General features: G+C 37.5%; 1 protein-coding gene and 1 long non-coding RNA gene across 4 annotated transcripts; one reads left to right on the top strand and one right to left on the bottom strand.

The window, feature by feature from the left end:
* Window positions 1-605: 605 nt before the first annotated feature.
* Window positions 606-17,774, bottom strand: LOC128246613 (transmembrane emp24 domain-containing protein 6-like). Of its 3 annotated transcripts, none has more exons than XM_052964910.1 (4): window positions 17,229-17,774; window positions 8,277-8,397; window positions 4,168-4,313; window positions 606-2,634 (listed from the first exon to the last, which is right to left on the bottom strand). In XM_052964910.1, the coding sequence occupies exons 1-4, from the start codon at window positions 17,439-17,441 to the stop codon at window positions 2,401-2,403; spliced, it is 714 nt and encodes a 237-aa protein (XP_052820870.1). In that variant the 5' UTR covers window positions 17,442-17,774; the 3' UTR covers window positions 606-2,400. The 3 variants fall into 3 exon arrangements, with proteins under 3 accessions (XP_052820870.1, XP_052820869.1, XP_052820871.1); XM_052964909.1 differs by lacking the exon at window positions 8,277-8,397 and adding an exon at window positions 5,669-5,804; XM_052964911.1 differs by lacking the exon at window positions 8,277-8,397 and adding an exon at window positions 4,669-4,789.
* Window positions 10,398-12,397, top strand: LOC128246616 (uncharacterized). Its single transcript, XR_008263292.1, has 2 exons — window positions 10,398-10,529; window positions 12,066-12,397. It is a non-coding gene; the product is annotated as an uncharacterized LOC128246616 (long non-coding RNA).
* Window positions 17,775-19,315: the final 1,541 nt, after the last annotated feature.

Below are 19,315 nucleotides of genomic sequence, written 5' to 3'. Positions count from 1 at the left end.
GTACATATGCTGCACTTTGTTTCATTCAAAATAGTGAAAAAATAAAGAAGTTATCTTTGTGTATTAAAGTCTTCATTTGAAGCAAAATATTGCCTTCCGACGTAGCATCACGTGGTATACACACACTGTTATAGCATTAAGTTTTCAAATTACATTTTTACTAATAGATAACCAAGCTTCATCAGTGTGTGTATACCACGTGGTAAATTATGTCATATATGCTAAGTCGGAAGGCAATATTTTGATTTGAAAAAAGACTTTAAACAAAGATAACTTCACTATTTCTTCACCATTTTAAATCTTTTCGACTTTGAACCAAATCTGGGGAAAATACATCATTTTCAATCAGTTATACAACATCAGCGATAACAAATTTATTGTCCATAGACTAAAAAATGGTGTTTGATCTCGTTTATAGAAACGGCAATTATTTCTTCCAGCTTGCTTACGAAAGTTCATTGAGACAATTATTTTGACCATAGGACACCGTGAATGGACCTACGATCTACACTCTGAAATATTCGATTAGAGCTTTCACTTTTCATCAAGGCACCTCGGGTTCGGGCTCGGGGGGGGGGGGGGGGTAGAAATTAAGTCAGTTTTTCATTCTCAGTTTTATTTCTTCGAGGTCTTTATTCACATATAAGTACATACTATGTAGATATAGTTAGTCATGATCGTCAAATGTCACATTTGTTTAAGAGTACATATAAACAGTTTTAATAACCTACCATCTTGATTTGACTTTTTAGGAAATTTTCCAGCAATACTCACGTTCCTTACTCAATAGTGCAAGTTCAAAGTTTTCCAGTTATAATATATATTTTTTGTTAACCAGAACTTGATATGTTTTTGTTGAAGAACTTTCTCATTTTTTAATAAAAAAATATTTTTTAAGCCATGATTTATGTATGATGTGTAGAGAAACGCATGAGCTGTTGAAACTGTGGTCCACTATAGCAGTTAAGCAATTTAGAACCCGTCAACAACTGAAATAAAACTAATGAACCTATTTACTTAAACAATATAAATAACAAGAAATCTGCGAATCGGATGTGCCGTCTGTCGGGAGCGCCCTCCACCAACACCCTAACATTAAGTCTACTGACTCCAAAACCAATATGGGCCATTTCTCAGTTTAAAGGAGCTAGACACCAGATGGTCCAACAATCGGCAATTACAGTATTTCGTCAAACCAAGCACGGGATTGTCAATGCCAGCTAATAGGAGACCGATAATACATCATTTTACATGATTGAAATAATAAACGCAACATTCATGTTGCTGTCTCACCAGTGTTTCCAAGTTTAAAAACAGCGCATAATGGTTTCCAAGTTTAACTCATATCTGATTATGAGTTAAGATAAATATACCGACGCTATTTTCAAACTTACTTGATTTATGTGGTATACAACCCCAGTAAATTTCGAATTGGAAACATGCACAAGGACTGCAAAAGATGCATATATGTCGTAAGAGATGCGATGCATCAGTAAGTAAGTGTCAATTTTATTTAAGTTTTTGACAATTTTCTTTTTTTCTTGCAATCGTATCATCTGGTGTCTAGCCCCTTTAAAGACTTTACAAAAGTTATCAATCAGAAACGAAAGTGTTACGCCGACGCCTTGGACGACGACACTGGCCAAAGTAATCCCTATCATTCGGAGCTCCTCGGCAATTTTTATCGAAAACAACATCGGATGTATGCCCGTACATCCGTTTAAAGTTGTTTGTATTGTGTTTGATTATATCAATCATAATATCATTTATTAAATGTAATGTTTTAGGTTTTAGAGTGTATTAATTGATCTAAGTTTAAATTGATTACCAGTGAAGTGTATTGCAAACATAATTAAGTTTCTTTAGAGTAAAGTCATAAAATCTAACTGCTCAATAAAATTACTACGCGATCTACTTGAGGCGGACCACTTTTTAAGTCTGTAAACCGTCCAAATACTTCCGAGGCATTCGGAGCTCCTCGGCCATTTTTATTGAAAACAACCTCGGATGTATGCCGTTACATCAGTAGAAGTAGTCCGTAAATTTTTGAATAATATCATTAATTAAATGTAGTGTTTAAGAGTTGTATTCATTGCTCTCACTTTAAATTGATTGCCAGTGAAGTGTATTATTGCAAACATAATTAAGATTCCCAAGAGATAAGTCCTAAAGTTTAACAACTAATTAAGATTACTACGCGATCTATTTGCAGCGGACTTAAACGTACCACTTTTTGAGTATGTAAACCGTCCAAATACATCCGAGGTTGTTTTCGATAAAATGGCCGAGGAGTTCCGAATGCTTCCGAGGTTGTTTTCGATAAAAATGGTCGAGGAGTTCCGAATGAATCCCTTTGTGTCTACCATCCTTCGGAGGCGACACTCATACACTATCTAGTATCTATGCCCTTGGTTTATGTGTTCCAGTGACAGTCGTGAATCTAAACAGTCTTCGCACGAAGTAAACTTGAATGCAAGCACTAAGAACGACAACTACACATTGACACATGGACCAACGTTGAACGTAAGAGTTATTTCCCGTTATCGTATACCAGTCGCGAATAACATCCATACGACTCTTGGCCTGGTGCACGAGAGCGTCCGTGATTGATTCTTGCACGTGCTGGATTGTGTCCTGAAAAGTATAAATATATTCTTCATTTACCGGACTTTCAACGATTACCGATTCTAAGTAGTTCGAGGCTTGTCAGTGAAAGAACTCCATATTTTTATCAGAACTCTAAAAGAATACGGTTACTTAGTAGTGCATGGCCAGGCGCGTAGCTGCCTATACGCGGGTACGCGACTGAATCCACATAATTTTGACAAAAACAAAATTAAAACCGATGCAGTATGCGTTCTTGACTACATGATCCTAATACTGTCTTTTTTCCAGTACTAAATAAGGCACCTCATAACGCCCAGGATGCACCAGATTGCACCATGGTTTTTCAAAAATGTCCGTGTGGGCATGCCCCCGGTACACTCCCCCAGCACAATTATGAATCCATATAAATAGAGGGCTAGCTACACCTCTGATGGCTAATCAGTTAAAGAACTCCATTTATTCAGAATTTTTATACGAAAACGGTTCTAGGTATTCCGTTGCTAACCAGTGAAATAATTCCATTATATCAAAATGTATTATATTAAGTCGTAATGAATACCGTTACTTAGTATTTCCTGGCACTGTAATAGTGTCTGCATCCGTTGCTCGAGTTATGAAGATTATACACGAGCGCGTGCCGCGAGATTTATCATTTTTAATCACAAGGTCGATGGATTAAGAAACTGTTTAGTCATTCGGAACTCCGCGTCAATTTTTCTCGAAAACAACATCGGATGTATTTGGACGGTTTACATACTCAAAAATTGATATGTTAAAGTCCGCTGCAAGTAGATCGCGTAGTAATTTAATTTAGCAGTTAAACTTAATGTCTTGGGAATCTTAGTTACGTCTGCAATAATACACTTTACTGGCAATCAATTTAAACTTAGATCATTAAATACAAGCTTAAACACTACATTTGATTAATGATATAATTAAAAAAAAATACGAACTACTTCTTCCGGTGTACCGGCATACATCCGAGGTTGTTTTCGATAAAAATGGCCGAGGAGTTTCGAATGACTGTTTAGTCAAACGCTGTCAAGAGCAACGTTTAATAACTAGCTTTCATTTATATATAGATGTATATAAAGTGAACAGCGTTGTAATTTATCGGCACTCTACTTATCGCACGCATAAGCTCCGCCTACTTGATACTATTTCGATATTGGCGGTAATGTGAAAATAAAATCAAAGGACACTCTCCCCAACATGGTGCAATCAGTGAAGACAACAACATACTTGTAAGTGACTGAATGTATGGTTAAAAAATAGCCCTATAGTCATACGTGGCGTATAAGGACGCAAAGACAACATGGGGCGGCGTTAAAGGGACGCAACTTGGCACGTACTCCCCCTCCTCAAGTTGCGACTTATTCCTCGGTACTGAAAATACTCAGTATTGTGTTGTGAAAGTTTTTCCAAAAATATGGTACAATGCAGGCTGATTTTACAATATGGAAATACATAATTTGACTTGAAATATTCAGAGGGGTCCCTCTTTCTACGCGCTAGTTTCTAATGTTCTTTGCTTTCTACGAAACAGAGGAGATAACTTACTGTAAAGTTAGAGACTGTCAACGAGAGATCTTCAATTTCCTGTCTGTACTTGGACCATTCCTCCTCCACGTAGGTAACCAGGTACACATATACCAACTTTGAGGCCATTCTCGACTGGGTGTTGTCCAGACATATCGCGTACGGCCCTGCGTGGGGTTGTAATGTGAACTTATGTAATCTTATAGAGCATACATATCATATTTATATTTTGATTATTTTTTTTTTAGAAATTTTAAATTCATTAAAATGTTTTTGGTTATTCAATATTCAACTTAATTTATACATCATTGACTTCAATCATTCTTTTGGTCAGTAATTAAAAAAAACATTTATCCGATTAGCTACATCGCTTTTATATTCAATTAAGACCAATATTGAATAACAGCCCATAACAAACAAATAATATCAATGTTCAACGTGATTGTTATACCAACACCACACAAAGACTTAAAACGCAGCAATGCTACAACAAATTAACCATATGGGGCGGTGTTTGGGTACCTTCTTCCTCGGGATCAACTACCGCTATCCAGCGTTCCGTCGCTCGGGCCTCCTGTACCGGGGTAATGAGCGAGGGTTTCCGAATGTAAAAGTCCATGAGTTGATCACCTCCCCTTAACACCTACAAACATGCACAAACAAACATGCAGACATTCCCCGTGCACACGCGTATACATGCAAACATTTCCCGTGCTAGCCATATTCATGCATACAATTTAAAGAGCATGCATACAACCAAGGACAGCATTTTTAGTTTCTGGAAAACGCTGAGGAAGGAATAAACAAAATAATAAAAACGTATTGCTTTGATTCTAAAATACATAGTATTTCCATATGTTTTTACACTCGTATCACTCCAACAGCCTATTCCGAAGCTTGCCGGAAATTACCGATTTTTAACGATTGATATTTGATCAGCAGCAGGCGAAACCCGTTGGCTCGATTTCGCTTGGCTCGATTTCCTTGTTGGCTCGATTGAATGACAGGTTTTATTTTACTCTGTGTGCGCATTCCCGCTTTGCTCGAAACTCGCGAGGCTCGAGGTATTTTGACTGGTCCCAGGGATATCGAGCCAACGAATTTCGACTGTAGTAATTAAAATGTTAATTTTTATGAGCAAATATGGATACAAATGGTGTATCTGTTACAAATAATATGTGCTGAACTCAAACGCATGTCTGTAGTCAAAGTATATTTAAGAATGCAGTTTTCTGAGTCTGAGAGTCAAACTAAGACTTAATACGTTCGGGAATACTGCACCAGGAGAAAAGTTTCACTGCAAAACTAAAGATGTTCCACAAGACCCACGCCATGGCTAGAGAGGAAGAAGGATTCCATCTACCAAATGGTCATTAAGCTAAGGAACCAGGGAAACTAAATATGACAAACGGCTGAAGGTATAGACAGAAACCATTAAGGGTTTGGAGGGAAAGAGAAGTCGAGGAACGGAATTATGTAGGTCAAGCCCCGACAGGTGTTTCCCATGGAGAGCCCGTATTACTTGTTTCCTCGAAGGGCCCATACTGGAAGCCCCCGCGGGGCACCTGGTCCGTCTTCTCAAGGACGGATATCCGGTCCGTGACGTGGTCATGGTCGAGCAGATACAGGGCGGAATTCCCGTCCCCTCCGCGTAGAACCTGTGTTGAAACCCGTTAAATCAGGGGTCATTATTTTTTAGCAAAGCTAGTAATGCCACAAGATCCGGAAAGTACGTGGCATTTCTTGGGATTAAACCCGGGACCCATTCTGACAAGTCAGATATTATACCAACTGACCTATCTAGCAAAGATAACTCACATGCGTTCTAACCTATTGAAGTAAGTAATTTGATCATTCGGAACTTCTCGGCCATTTTCCATCGAAAATAACCTCGGATGTATGGCGGTTCATCGGTAGAAGTAGTTCGTAAGATTTTGAATAAGAATATTAATAATTGAAGTGTTTTAACGTGTATTGTTTATTACCAAGTCTAAACTGATAGTCATTATAGTGTCACATGATTATTGCATAAATAATATTGATTCCCAAGAGTAAAGTCATTCAGTTTAACTGCTAAATTGAAATTACTACGCGATCTACTTGCAGCGTAGTTAAATGTTTAGATTTCTGACAATGTAACTGTCCATATACATCCGAGGTTGTCGTCGATGGAAAATGGCCGAGGAGTTCCGAATGTACCTTGATACCATGGAAGTTATGTGTTGTTCAGCCTGTTGAGTTATTTTCCTGATCACCAGCGCTATATTATGCTTGATATGGTATGCATGTTTGTTATTATGTCGAAAAATACCTCATTGAGCTAATGTTTCTTGTCAGCATACACCCGACTTTAAATAAAGAGTCTTGTATCTTGTATGTTTCATATTATGTTATCAAGTCAGTGGTTATGTTACATGTTAGTCCCATAGATATTAGATACTTACTTAGCAAAGACAATCCTTTTTACGGCACTTGTTTTTTTCTTCATCCGAGTATGTATGTTTTGAAATATGAATGTAACGCTAAACATATATTTAATTTGATATGGCCTAACTATAATAGCCTTCAACAACAACATTGTCCCGTGTAATGAGTTAACTATAGTAACTCTGCCCCTTGATGTTAGTTGATACTAGTGTTGTTAGTATAAATCGGTGGACCAACCAATGCCAATCGGTAGAGGCACCAATGCCAATCGGTAGAGGCACCAATGCCAATCGGTAGAGGCACCAATGCCAATCGGTCGACGCACAAATTCCAATCGGTGGACCCACCAATGCCAATCGGTAGAGGCACCAATGCGAATCGGTCGACGCACCAATTCCAATTGGTGAACGCACCAATGCCAATCGGTGAACTCACCAATGCCAATCGGTAGAGGCACCAATGCGAATCGGTCGACGCACCAATTCCAGTCGGTGGACCCACCAATGCCAATCGGTAGAGGCATCAATGCGAATCGGTCGACGCACCAATTCAAATCGGTGGACCCACCAATGCCAATCGGTAGAGGCACCAATGCGAATCGGTCGACGCACCAATTCCAATCGGTGAACGCACCAATGCCAATCGGTGAACTCACCAATGCCAATCGGTAGAGGCACCAATGCGAATCGGTCGACGCACCAATTCCAATCGGTGGACCCACCAATGCCAATCGGTGAACTCACCAATGCCAATCGGTGAACTCACCAATGCCAATCGGTAGAGGCACCAATGCCAATCGGTGGACCCACCAATGCCAATCGGTGAACTCACCAATGCCAATCGGTGAACTCACCAATTCCAATCGGTGGACCCACCAATGCCAATCGGTAGAGGCACCAATGCGAATCGGTGAACGCACCAATTCCAATCGGTGGACCCACCAATGCCAAACGGTGAACTCACCAATGCCAATCGGTGAACTCACCAATGCCAATCGGTAGAGGCACCAATGCCAATCGGTACAGGCACCAATGCGAATCGGTCGACGCACCAATTCCAATCGGTGAACTCACCAATTCCAATCGATGGACCCACCAATGCCAATCGGTAGAGGCACCAATGCGAATCGGTGAACGCACCAATTCCAATCGGTGGACCCACCAATGCCAATCGGTAGAGGCACCAATGCGAATCGGTCGACGCACCAATTCCAATCGGTGAACTCACCAATGCCAATCGGTGAACTCACCAATGCCAATCGGTGAACTCACCAATGCCAATCGGTGAACGCACCAATGCCAATCGGTGAACGCACCAATGCCAATCGGTAAACGCACCAATGCCAAAATAAATGACATTAAATACATTATACATAAAGAGATTGCAGCGTAATTAAAGTGTACCGATTTCTGACATTGTAAACCGTCCATATACATCCGAGGTTGCTTTCGATAAAAATGGCCGAGGAGATCCGAATAAATGCTTAAATAACTTGTTTCCGATATTGTTTTCGGTATAGTTTGTACTGATTGTTTTTATACCCATAAAGTCCTTTCAAATGGTACCACTTCAACAAAATGGAATCACCATGAATCCAATATTTACATGATTGTATATCTAATAGCTTAAAACATATTCTGCCACCACTGCCATGCTGTAAATAAATTGTCCACGCCAAAATATTAGTCGGTAGGCATGGTTACCGGTGACGTCAGCCATTGTCAACAAGACCCCGTCCGATTCCCCTGTCGATTGGTCAAGATGGTGACCCTGGGGGTTGAAGAGGTTGGGCATGTACACGTCGATGCTCCCGCCCTCCAATACCTTTAATAATAACTACATCGTATATGCTGCATTCTAAAAATGAAAATATTATTATCATATTTTTATCATTTATAGTCATACTAATATACAATACGTGCAATGAATAGGGAAAAGGGTAAAAATGTGGCATAAACACTGCCGTAAGATAACCTGTTAGCTAAGTGGTAACACGAATCTTATTACGTTAACCAGTTAGTACATGTAGGTTATGCACCAGTCAATTGAAACCACGGCTCTCCCAGGTCCGGGGAATAGCGGGGACTTTGACTTTCGGTCCAGCCAACCCCGGCTAAAATCCCCGCTCTGCGGGGACAAACAGATGGTAAAATCCCCGCCAAATGCCCCCGCACCCCAGGGACCCTAGATAAGGCCAATTTCCCGCTATATTTAAAACGAAGACAAAACCAACGCATTCACCCGGCACTGCGGGGCCACCTGAAAGGTAAAAACTCGGCCCATTTCCCTGGTATACCCCGTACCTGGAGGGGCCGTGGTTACAATTGACTGGTGCATTACTTATTTAGTGGATTTCGAAAACCATAAACTAGTTATCGTGTTAGTGTTGTGTAAAAAGATAATATGTGACAGTTCTGGGCATTTTCAAGCCATTTTTTAGTCTCTTGATATTTATCTTTCCAAAAAGGTAACACGAATATTAACTAGAAAGCTAGATAATTATGGCGAAAATTAAGTGGTAAACACGAAACAATCCGCTGACGTTATTTATTTAAGCTGCACTCTTACAGATTGAACGTTTTGACAGCTTATTTATTTTTTGTCTTGGAACGAGCCAATTTTTGCGAAAATCCATGGAAACCAGTTAATTAGACTGCTGACAAAAAAAATTAGATCGCAGATTTTTATATTTCAGTTCAAAAAATGATGTTTTAGGCATTTTTCTTAACCCGTTAGTAACGGTTTAAGCAATAAAACATTAATTTTCGAACGGAAATATGACAATTTACGATCTGATTTTTGTCAGCAATCTTATATCATTTATTTGCAGATATTTGTGCAAATATTTGCTCTTTCCAAGACAAAAAAATAAAAATAAAAAAGTTGTAAAAATGGTATATCTGTGAGAGTGCAGCTTTAACAGGTTATCTTACGGCAGTTGTATGCCACCATAGGTAATCATAGAGGGTTAAAATTGTTGTTATTTTCAAGCTAAAATTAAAGAAACCTAAAAATGATACACATCGAAAACGTCAGTATAGGCACTACAAGAAGTAAATGATATAAATATGCGTATTAATAAATTTGACGAAAAGTAGAGAGCATTTTATGACAGCGTTGGTCAAGAATTAGGAAAAGTTCACTAAGTCTATAGTGAGCAAATGAATGTAAATATTAAAATATATCTTTAACAGGAGAGCTCAGGTTTTGATGACAGAGGGATTGTACCTTGGGCCCGCTACTGAGGACGTGCTCCCCAGGGGCGGCTCCAAGATTTGACACTAGAGAGGACGTAGATAAGGGGCGTAACCTTTTGACCTTTACCGCTCCCTCAGAACTAAAATACATTTGGTTTATATAGTGCATGGATGGGTTTTAGGGGTTAGTCCCTCCAGAAAAAACCTTTAGTCCTAAATAGTGCATTGCGGGCGTATTTTATTGTATACACCTGAATTGAAATAAACAGTAAACTTTGACGATTTTAGGGGGGGGGGGGGGGGTATACTTATATTGCGAAGTTGGTATGGTGGGATTGGCCCTCACCTCGTAAAATTTTGACAAATTTCAGCCCCCACCCCAGCTCTCCGCTTTCCGCTATAAAAAATGGTAGATTTATACACAATAACGGTAGAAATATACTGGAGAAAATGAAGCAGAGATTTCTTTTTAAAACTTCACAAATAATATACTATTAAACAGTTATTTTAAAATACGTTTCTTTTAACAAACTTCAATTAAATTATCAACAATAGGGCAGTGCCATTACGTCATTATCAATCTGCCGGATATGACGTAGAAATTATAATGCTACTTCCGCTAAATAACCTTGCATAACAAGCACAATGCGAGGACTGGGTCAAATTTCAAAAGGTCTGATGACTTTTACACATCGCTCTACGCTTATTCAGCAGGCCAAATTTACATATGGACTTCCCAAGTACCGCATGCCGAAAAACGTACGTTTTCTTACAATATCAATTCATGTATAATATATACATAAAGTTGATGATGAAGTCGAACTTTGATCGTTCAAAATGTCTTTATGCTTTATTGTTATTTCTTGACAGAAAAGTATTTGAAGATTAAACTAAACGGGCCACTAACTTAAAAAAAAATATTATTTATTCAAATAAAAACTAAACAAAAGTAATGACCTTAGCTTTATTCTGTTATAAATAAGGAAATTACAATGCAACTGTTTCGAGAACCATCAAAATCATTCAGGATTTACAAATGGCAATTCAATTCCATTCAAACTGTAACTAATAGTACTAACCATGGAGACTGTAACTAGTACTAACCATGGGGACTGTAACTAGTACTAACCATGGAGACTGTAACTAGTAGTAACCATGGGGACTGTAACTAGTACTAACCATGGAGACTGTAACTAGTAGTAACCATGGGGACTGTAACTACTACTAACCATGGAGACTGTAACTAGTACAAACCATGGTGGCTGTAACTAGTACTAACCATGGAGACTGTAACTAGTACTAACCATGGAAACTGTAACTAGTACTAACCATTGAGACTGTAACAAGTACTAACCATGGAGACTGTAACTAGTACTAACCATGGAGACTGTAACCAGTACTAACCATGGGGACAGACTGTATCTAGTATTACTAACCATGGGAATTGTAACTAGTACTAACCATGGGGAACTGTAACTGCAGTAGTGCTACCCAGGGGGAACTGTAACAAGTGCTACCCAAGGGAAACTGTAACTAGTGCTACCGCGGGGAAACCGTAACTAGTACTAACCATGGGTAACAATTACTAGTACAACCCATGCCATGATGGGTAACTGTAACAGTAGTACTAACCATGGGGACTATACCTAATAGTACTAACCATGAGAACTGTAATTAGTACTAACCATGGGGAACTGTAACTGCAGTAGTGCTACCCAGAGGGAACTGTAACTAGTAGTACTAACTATGGGAACTGTAACTAGTACTAACCATGGGGAACTGTAACTAGTGCTACCAAGGGGGAACTGTAACTAGTAGTACTAACCATGCGAAACTGTAAATAGTGCTACCCAAGGGGAACTGTAACAAGTACTAACCATGGGTAACTGTAACTCGTACTTCCCAGGGGGTATTGTAACTAGTACTAACCATGGGTAACAGTAACTAGTACTAACCATGGAAACTGTAACTAGTACTAACCATGGGTAACAGTAACTAGTACTAACCATGGGTGACTGTAACTAGTACTAACCATGGGTAACTGTAACTCGTGCTACCCAGGGGGAACCGTAACAAGTACTAATCATGGGTAACAGGAACAATTAAGTACTAACCATGGAAACTGTAACTAGTACTAACCATGGGGAACTGTACCTAGTACTAACTATAGGGAACTGTAACTAATAAAAACCTTGGAGAGACTGTAACTAGTATTAAACAGCCTGATTATTCGTAATAACTGATATAATTAAAAATTATATTATTTAATATGTCTTTATCTTTTTGTCATTCCAGATAAAGTACCTTCACGGTGTGGTGCTCATGATCATCATAACGGGGCCCATGTTTTACTACTGCAAGCAATTCAAGAAACTTACAATGAACATTGCAGCTAACAAGTGATTGCTGAAGGTGGTGTGGGGAAATACTCGATGGACCAATAGTTAAAAGAAACAGAACTGTGTTATTATAATAGAAAAAAAAGAAATTGATCTCAATCTTATACCAAAAACCCAAGCTTAAAATTTATTAGAAAATTAAAGTATGTGTAAGTGTATAGTATACTGTATTTATAAAATTCAAAACATATGTAATGATGTATTTCCCAATAAAATAATTTAGAATGATGAATTGGTTTGCTCTTTAAATTGTATATATTAAGAAATATTGGACCGTCGTGAAATTAAATTTTCGTCTAGTTTCGGTTAATAACTCAATCTTCACTTCGAAAAAAAAAGACCGTCGTGAAATATTTTTTCCTAATGTTTTGGCCATTACAAACCTCGAGAAGAATGCTCTCCACTTTCCGGTATTTGTAGGCACAATATTCGGAACTCATGATTTAACTCTTGAGAATCCTAATTATGTTTGCAATAATACACTTCCGAAAAAAAATGACCGAGGAGTTCCGAATGAGGCATGCAGTTGCCACAAGAAAAGCCACTTTACACAATCGCTTTTATATCATTGTAATGTTGGATAAATATGCTAAATCTGTATTCTATTTTCAAAAACAAGCCAGAAAAAAATAGTTGTACATATATCCTATAGTCGGGGATTTGTTTATGCACCAGTCACTTGTAACCACGCCCCCCCCCCCAGGTCCGAGGTATAGCGGGGACTTTGACTTACTTTTGGTCGAGCCAAGCCCGTGCAAAGTCTCCGCCCTGCGGGGACAATCTGCTGGTAAAAAACCCGCCAAATGCCCCCGCACCCATGGGACCCTAGATAAGACCAATTTCCCGCTACATTTAGCGTGAAGACAAACCCACCGCAGTCACCCGGCACTGCGGGGCCACCTGGAAAGTAAAAACACGGCCCATTTCCCCGTCTTTCCCCGGTATACACCCGGACCTCTTGGGCCGTGGTTACAATTGACTGGTGCATTTCGTTCATTCGGAGCTCCTCCATTTTTATCGAAACCAACAAGATACAAGATACAAGAATCTTTATTTAAAGTCGGGTATGTGTTAACAAGAAATATTAGCTCAATGAGCTATTTTCAGACATGAATAACAAACATATCTAACATATCGAATAACAATAACAGAGAGGATGTATGCCGGAACATCAGTATAGTTCGTATTTTTTTAATTACATCAGTAATTAAATGTAGTGTTGTAGCTTGTACTTGTTGATCTAAGTTTAAATTAATTGCCAGTGAAGTGTATAATTGCAAACATAATCATAACAAAAGATGCCTATGAGTTAAGCCATTAAGTTTAAGTGCTAAATTAAATAACTACGCGATCTACTTGCGGCGGACTTAAAGTGTACCGATTTCTGACATTGTAAAGCGTCCAAATACATCCGATGTTTTTTTTCGATAAAAATGACCGAGGAGTTCCGAATTGTGTATGCCTTAAAAGGACTGGTCAATTTTTCAGTCAGAAAAACAACAACATAATATTTTCCTAATACTGTGACGCGGTTTTCTTGAAGGAAATATACAAAAATTTAATTGCTCACAAAGATTTTTCCATTTTGGAAGGCAAAGGGCTTTGTAAATATCGAAAAAAAATCAGTGTGGTACAACAGAGAATTTTCAATATAATTATGTTGTGACATGTGAACATGTGTTTAAATGCCCGGGGGAGGCGTCACATATGGTTGATATGCGCATTTGTCATCCTTTGATGTCCCCCTGTCATGTAAAAAGAATATGCTTACGATTCAATTTCACATAAGCCCTTACAAAAAACATTGTTTCGGGTAACCCGACCTTACCGAATAATAGACGCCGACCCTAGTACATAATTTTGTTTAAACATAAACTGAAATTAACTTTTTGACATGGAATAAAGCTCCATAGCAACAGCAATATATGAGTGACATTTGCAAAATATAGTGCTATTTGCAAGAAAATGATATCGTCAAAGTACATCTGGGAAAATGAAATCCCTACCTACCATACCAAATAATTTTGGGGATGCTACCCTAAAAAAAACATTTCTAGGCCTTGACCAGAATCGGTTTCACGTAAAAAAATCAATAAATTAAAAAGAAAACAGTAAAAGAGGTTACGGAACAGCCAATAAACATGTATGTATGCAGTGTCGGACAGCTTTCCTTCAGTTACAATTATAACGTCAATTACAAATCAATAGTTTTAATTTCAGTGAGTCCAAAGGTAAGCCATCCACCATTAGGATGCAAAGACGGTGAAAACTTTAATAACATGCAAACTTAACATTGTGTAACGTTTAAACAAACTTTACCAGTAGCATTTTTATATTGGATTACCTTAAAGCTGCACTCTCACCGATTTACCAATTTTACAACTTTTTTTATTTTTTGTCTTGGAAAGAGCATTTTTTTGCGTAACTGGCTGCAAACCAATGATATAAGATTGCTGACAAAAGATCAGATCGCAGACTTTCATATTTCCGCTCGAAAACTAATGTTTTATGGCTTAAACCGTTTTGAACTAAATATAAAAATCTGCGACTTATTTTTTGTCAGCTGTCTTATATAACTGGTTACCATGCATTTTCGCAAAAAATGGCTCGTTCCAAGACAAAAAAATAAAAACGTTGTCAAAACGTTTAATCTGTGAGAGTGCAGCTTTAAAATTAAATAATGCCTTTCCAGAAATTCGAAAAATAATAATTCAAAGTATGTTTTAAAGCTGCACTCTCACAGATTTACCGCTTTGACAACCTTTTTTTGTCTTGGAATGAACCAATTTTTGCGTAAATATCTGCAAACCAGTGATATAAGACTGCTGACAAAAAATCAGATCGCAGATTTTCATATTTAAGTTAAAATAAATATGATGTTTTATGCATTTTTCTTAAACCGCTAGTAACGGTTTAAGCCATAAAACATTAATTTTCTACGGAAATATGAAAATCTGCAATTTGATCTTTTGTCAGCAGTCTTATATCACTGGTTTGCAGATATTTAGGCAGAAATTTTCTCATTCCAAGACAAAAAATAAAAAAAGTTGTCAAAACAGTAAATCTGTGAGAGTGCAGCTTTAACGTAGCTTACACGAGAAGTGAGAAGAAAGAAACTGAGGTACACAAAAAATCTAAATATAGCAATATTTGGTAAGCAGTCTCAGTCATTTAATAGTTGCTACGCAAGACTCTGATTGAAATCCTATAACACAGTATATGGTATTTAGTTAGCAACGAGGGGAGGGGAGTTACAGTTGCATCCAATACCCTTTGTTTAACTAACTTAAATTTAAGGGAATGTTTAGCTTTACTGATTATAATCATTAAGTTCGAACATCGACCACCTTGTATTAAGCACTAGATAAACTTGCGCTTCAGGCAACTGTTAAGAAGTGCATAGAAATAAAATATAAAGTTTGAACGTTTAAATAAACAATACATGTATTCCTGGCAACATAGTATAGTACATGTATTCCACATAGTATTGTACATGTATTCCACAAAGTATTATACATGTATTCCACATAGTATTATACATGTATTCCACATAGTATTATACATGTATTCCACAAAGCATTATACATGTATTCCACATAGTATTGTACATGTATTCCACAAAGTATTATACATGTATTCCACAAAGCATTATACATGTATTCCACATAGTATTATACATGTATTCCACATAGTATTATACATGTATTCCACAAAGCATTATACATGTATTCCACAAAGCATTATACATGTATTCCACATAGTATTATACATGTATTCCACATAGTATTATACATGTATTCCACAAAGCATTATACATGTATTCCACATAGTATAGTACATGTATTCCACAAAGTATAGTACATGTATTCCACAAAGTATTATACATGTATTCCATATAGTATTGTACATGTATTCCACATAGTATTATACATGTATTCCACATAGTATTATACATGTATTCCACAAAGCATTATACATGTATTCCACATAGTATAGTACATGTATTCCACAAAGTATTATACATGTATTCCACAAAGCATTATACATGTATTCCACATAGTATTATACATGTATTCCACAAAGCATTATACATGTATTCCACATAGTATTATACATGTATTCCACAAAGCATTATACATGTATTCCACATAGTATTGTACATTTATTCAACAGAGTATTATACATGTATTCCACATAGTATTGTACATTTATTCAACATAGTATTGTTCATGTATTCCACAAAGTATTATACATGTATTCCACAAAGTATTATACATGTATTCCACAGAGTATTATACATGTATTCCACATAGTAGTGTACATGTATTCCACATAGTATTATACTTGTATTCCACATAGTATTATACATGTATTCCACATAGTATTAAACGTGTATTCCACATAGTATAATACAAATACATGTATTCGGAGTTGTATGATTTTAACCACAAGGCTGCTGGGAAGTTGTTGTGGTAGTGGTACCAATTTTGTGCCATATTACAGGGACGGAGTTTAACAAGTGCCGTGCGTATATATATATATATATGGATATCATTTTAGCTTATCCGCACGCAACTTATTGAACGGTCAAGCTCCGCCCTCTTGGTTACCGTGCAGATAATGGAGTTAACGTATAAACACAAACAAAGAACGCACGCTTAAATATTGTGTAACAATACGTAAGATATATAATTTCTTAAAGCTGCACTCTCACAGATTGGACGCTTTGACAACTTTTTATTGTCTTTGAACGAGCCAATTTTTAGCGAAATTCCATGGAAACTTGTTATATAAGACTGCTGACAAAAAATAGATCGCAGATTTTTATATTTAAGTTTAAAAATTGATGTTTTATGCATTTTTCTTAAACCCTTAGTAGCCATTAACCATTATTTTTTGAACAGAAATATGAAAATCTACGATCTGATTTTTTGTCATCAATCTTATATCATTGGTTTGCAGATATTTACGCAAAAAGTTGCTCTTTCCAAGACAAAAAAAATGTAAAAATGGTATATTTGTGAGAGTGCAGCTTTAAAGTTCATTTTATATTACCAACCTCAAACGATACGTGGATCTTTCCACCAGCCACGATCTTCTGGTAGAAACACTCTTCCCTCCCAGCTCCTATTTCAATCTTGAACTCATGCTGGGCTCCAGGAAGACCGTCGAAATCAAACTCGTCCGTTTCTTCACCCAGAACTTTCTCTCCGGCCGCCGACGATGTAAATAATATCATAACCAGACTCAATGTGGTCAAAATCATGGTCATTTAAAAATGTTAATGAAATATCACTAGATGACGTATATAATGAAGCTACACCCTTAATTTGTCTTATTCCACACCGATTCCACACAATCTTCGTCAAAACGCTGCTGTATACATGTATGTTTGTCCACGTTTAAAGATAATATAATAATTACAATATTCCATATGCAGAAAGTTTGAAGGAGCACTAAAGTTTCTCTACGATGATAATTTTACATCCTTTGAGAACAGTGCAGCTAGTTTTGTGGAGTGTTGAGTATTTCTTATCTATTTTTACTGATAACTTGCACTGTCAACCTAGTTAAAATCAACTCCATTACAAACATACAGCCTTCAGACAGCCTGTTGATCGAAATATGTGGCGACAATAGGGCGTAGCAATACAGTCTGTCAACTACCGTAAATATATTAATGTGTAATTAGCTAATAAATCATAAAGTTGTGTTCGTTGTTGCCCTAAACTACCTTTGCGTGATTCTATAAAACGAAGCGAGTGCGAGTTCCAAGTGAAAAGCGAGAGTTCCAAGTGAAAACGAGAGTTTTAAGTGAAAAGCGAAGGTTCAAAGTGAGAGTTCCATGTGAAAAGCGAGAGTTCAAAGTGAAAAGCGAGAGTTCAAAGTGAGAGTTCCAGGTGAAAAGCGGGGTTTCAAGTAAAAAAAAACGAGAGTTCAAAGTGAAAAGCGAGAGTTCAAAGTGTAAAGCGAGAGTTTAAAATGATAGCGGGAATTCCAAGTGAAAATCGTACAGAGTGAATAGCGAGAGTTTCAAGTTAAAGCGAGAGTACAAAGTGAAAAGCAAGAGTTCAAATAGAAAAGCAAGAGTTGAAGTAATTTTACCTGTAGATCTTCTCCCACCTCTACAGGTGATTCTATCTCTAAAGGTGAGTCTGGCGTTCAAGTGGTAAACGTACGTATTTATCTAGAGAGAACGCTTACAGTACGTTAACGTATACAGTATTGGTGTGTGGGTGTGGGGGGGGGGGAGAGGGGCACGAACGTGCGTCAACCTCTCTGTCGAACGTTTAACACTGTACCCAGTGATTTGTTTACAAAATGTTGTACGGCAGTATTCTCGGCAAGCAATTTTGTATGCAAACATATTTTGTGAAACGAATGTAATAAATATGACGTTCTGACATTGTTTAACTCTAAAATCCGACTTGAGACTGAGTGTCTGCATGGGTCCATTGTGGGGAGGTAAGTGGTAAAACACCGGCAACGCTCACGTATTGCTACGCCGCTGCTAAACGTTAAACATGGTTCGTACTATTTTGACGTGTTTACAATACGTAGCGTAAGTTAAAAATAGACGTACGCGCAGTAAATAAAGGCTTACGCTTACACATTTTCTCATGATATAATTAGAATTAATGACTACATGTATATAGCGGCTGAACACGGTGTGTAATATTAGTGGAAGAATATTAAATCAGTATACTTGGTACGCAATATGCATGCACATGCATCTATGTAGTATTTGGTACGCAAAATACAAACACATGCATCTATGTAGTATTTGGTACGCAAAATGCATGTACATGCATATATATATAATTATACAATATTTGGTACGCAAATTGCATGCACATGCATCAATGTAGTATTTGGTACGCAAACTTTTGGTACGCAAAATGCATGTTCATGCATGTATATAGTATTTGGTACGGTAAGGTTCAATATGTATGGTTTTCACTGACTTGCATGTATTCGTGTTCGTTAGAAAAAGTATCTTTTGCATTAAGCTAGAATTGCATTATATTTGATCTCGTTATACAGTCAGTGGTTTATACGGACTGGTACCGCAGGGCGTTTTCTGTCTTTGAGTGGCACACAAGGACATTAAGAAATATTTTAATAACAACAAAACTTTTTTTTTAA

The sequence above is a fragment of the Mya arenaria genome, chromosome 9 (assembly GCF_026914265.1).
Source record: "Mya arenaria isolate MELC-2E11 chromosome 9, ASM2691426v1".
In the NCBI taxonomy this organism is placed as follows: Eukaryota; Metazoa; Mollusca; class Bivalvia; order Myida; family Myidae; genus Mya; species Mya arenaria.
This window is presented reverse-complemented; position numbering and strand designations above follow the sequence as displayed.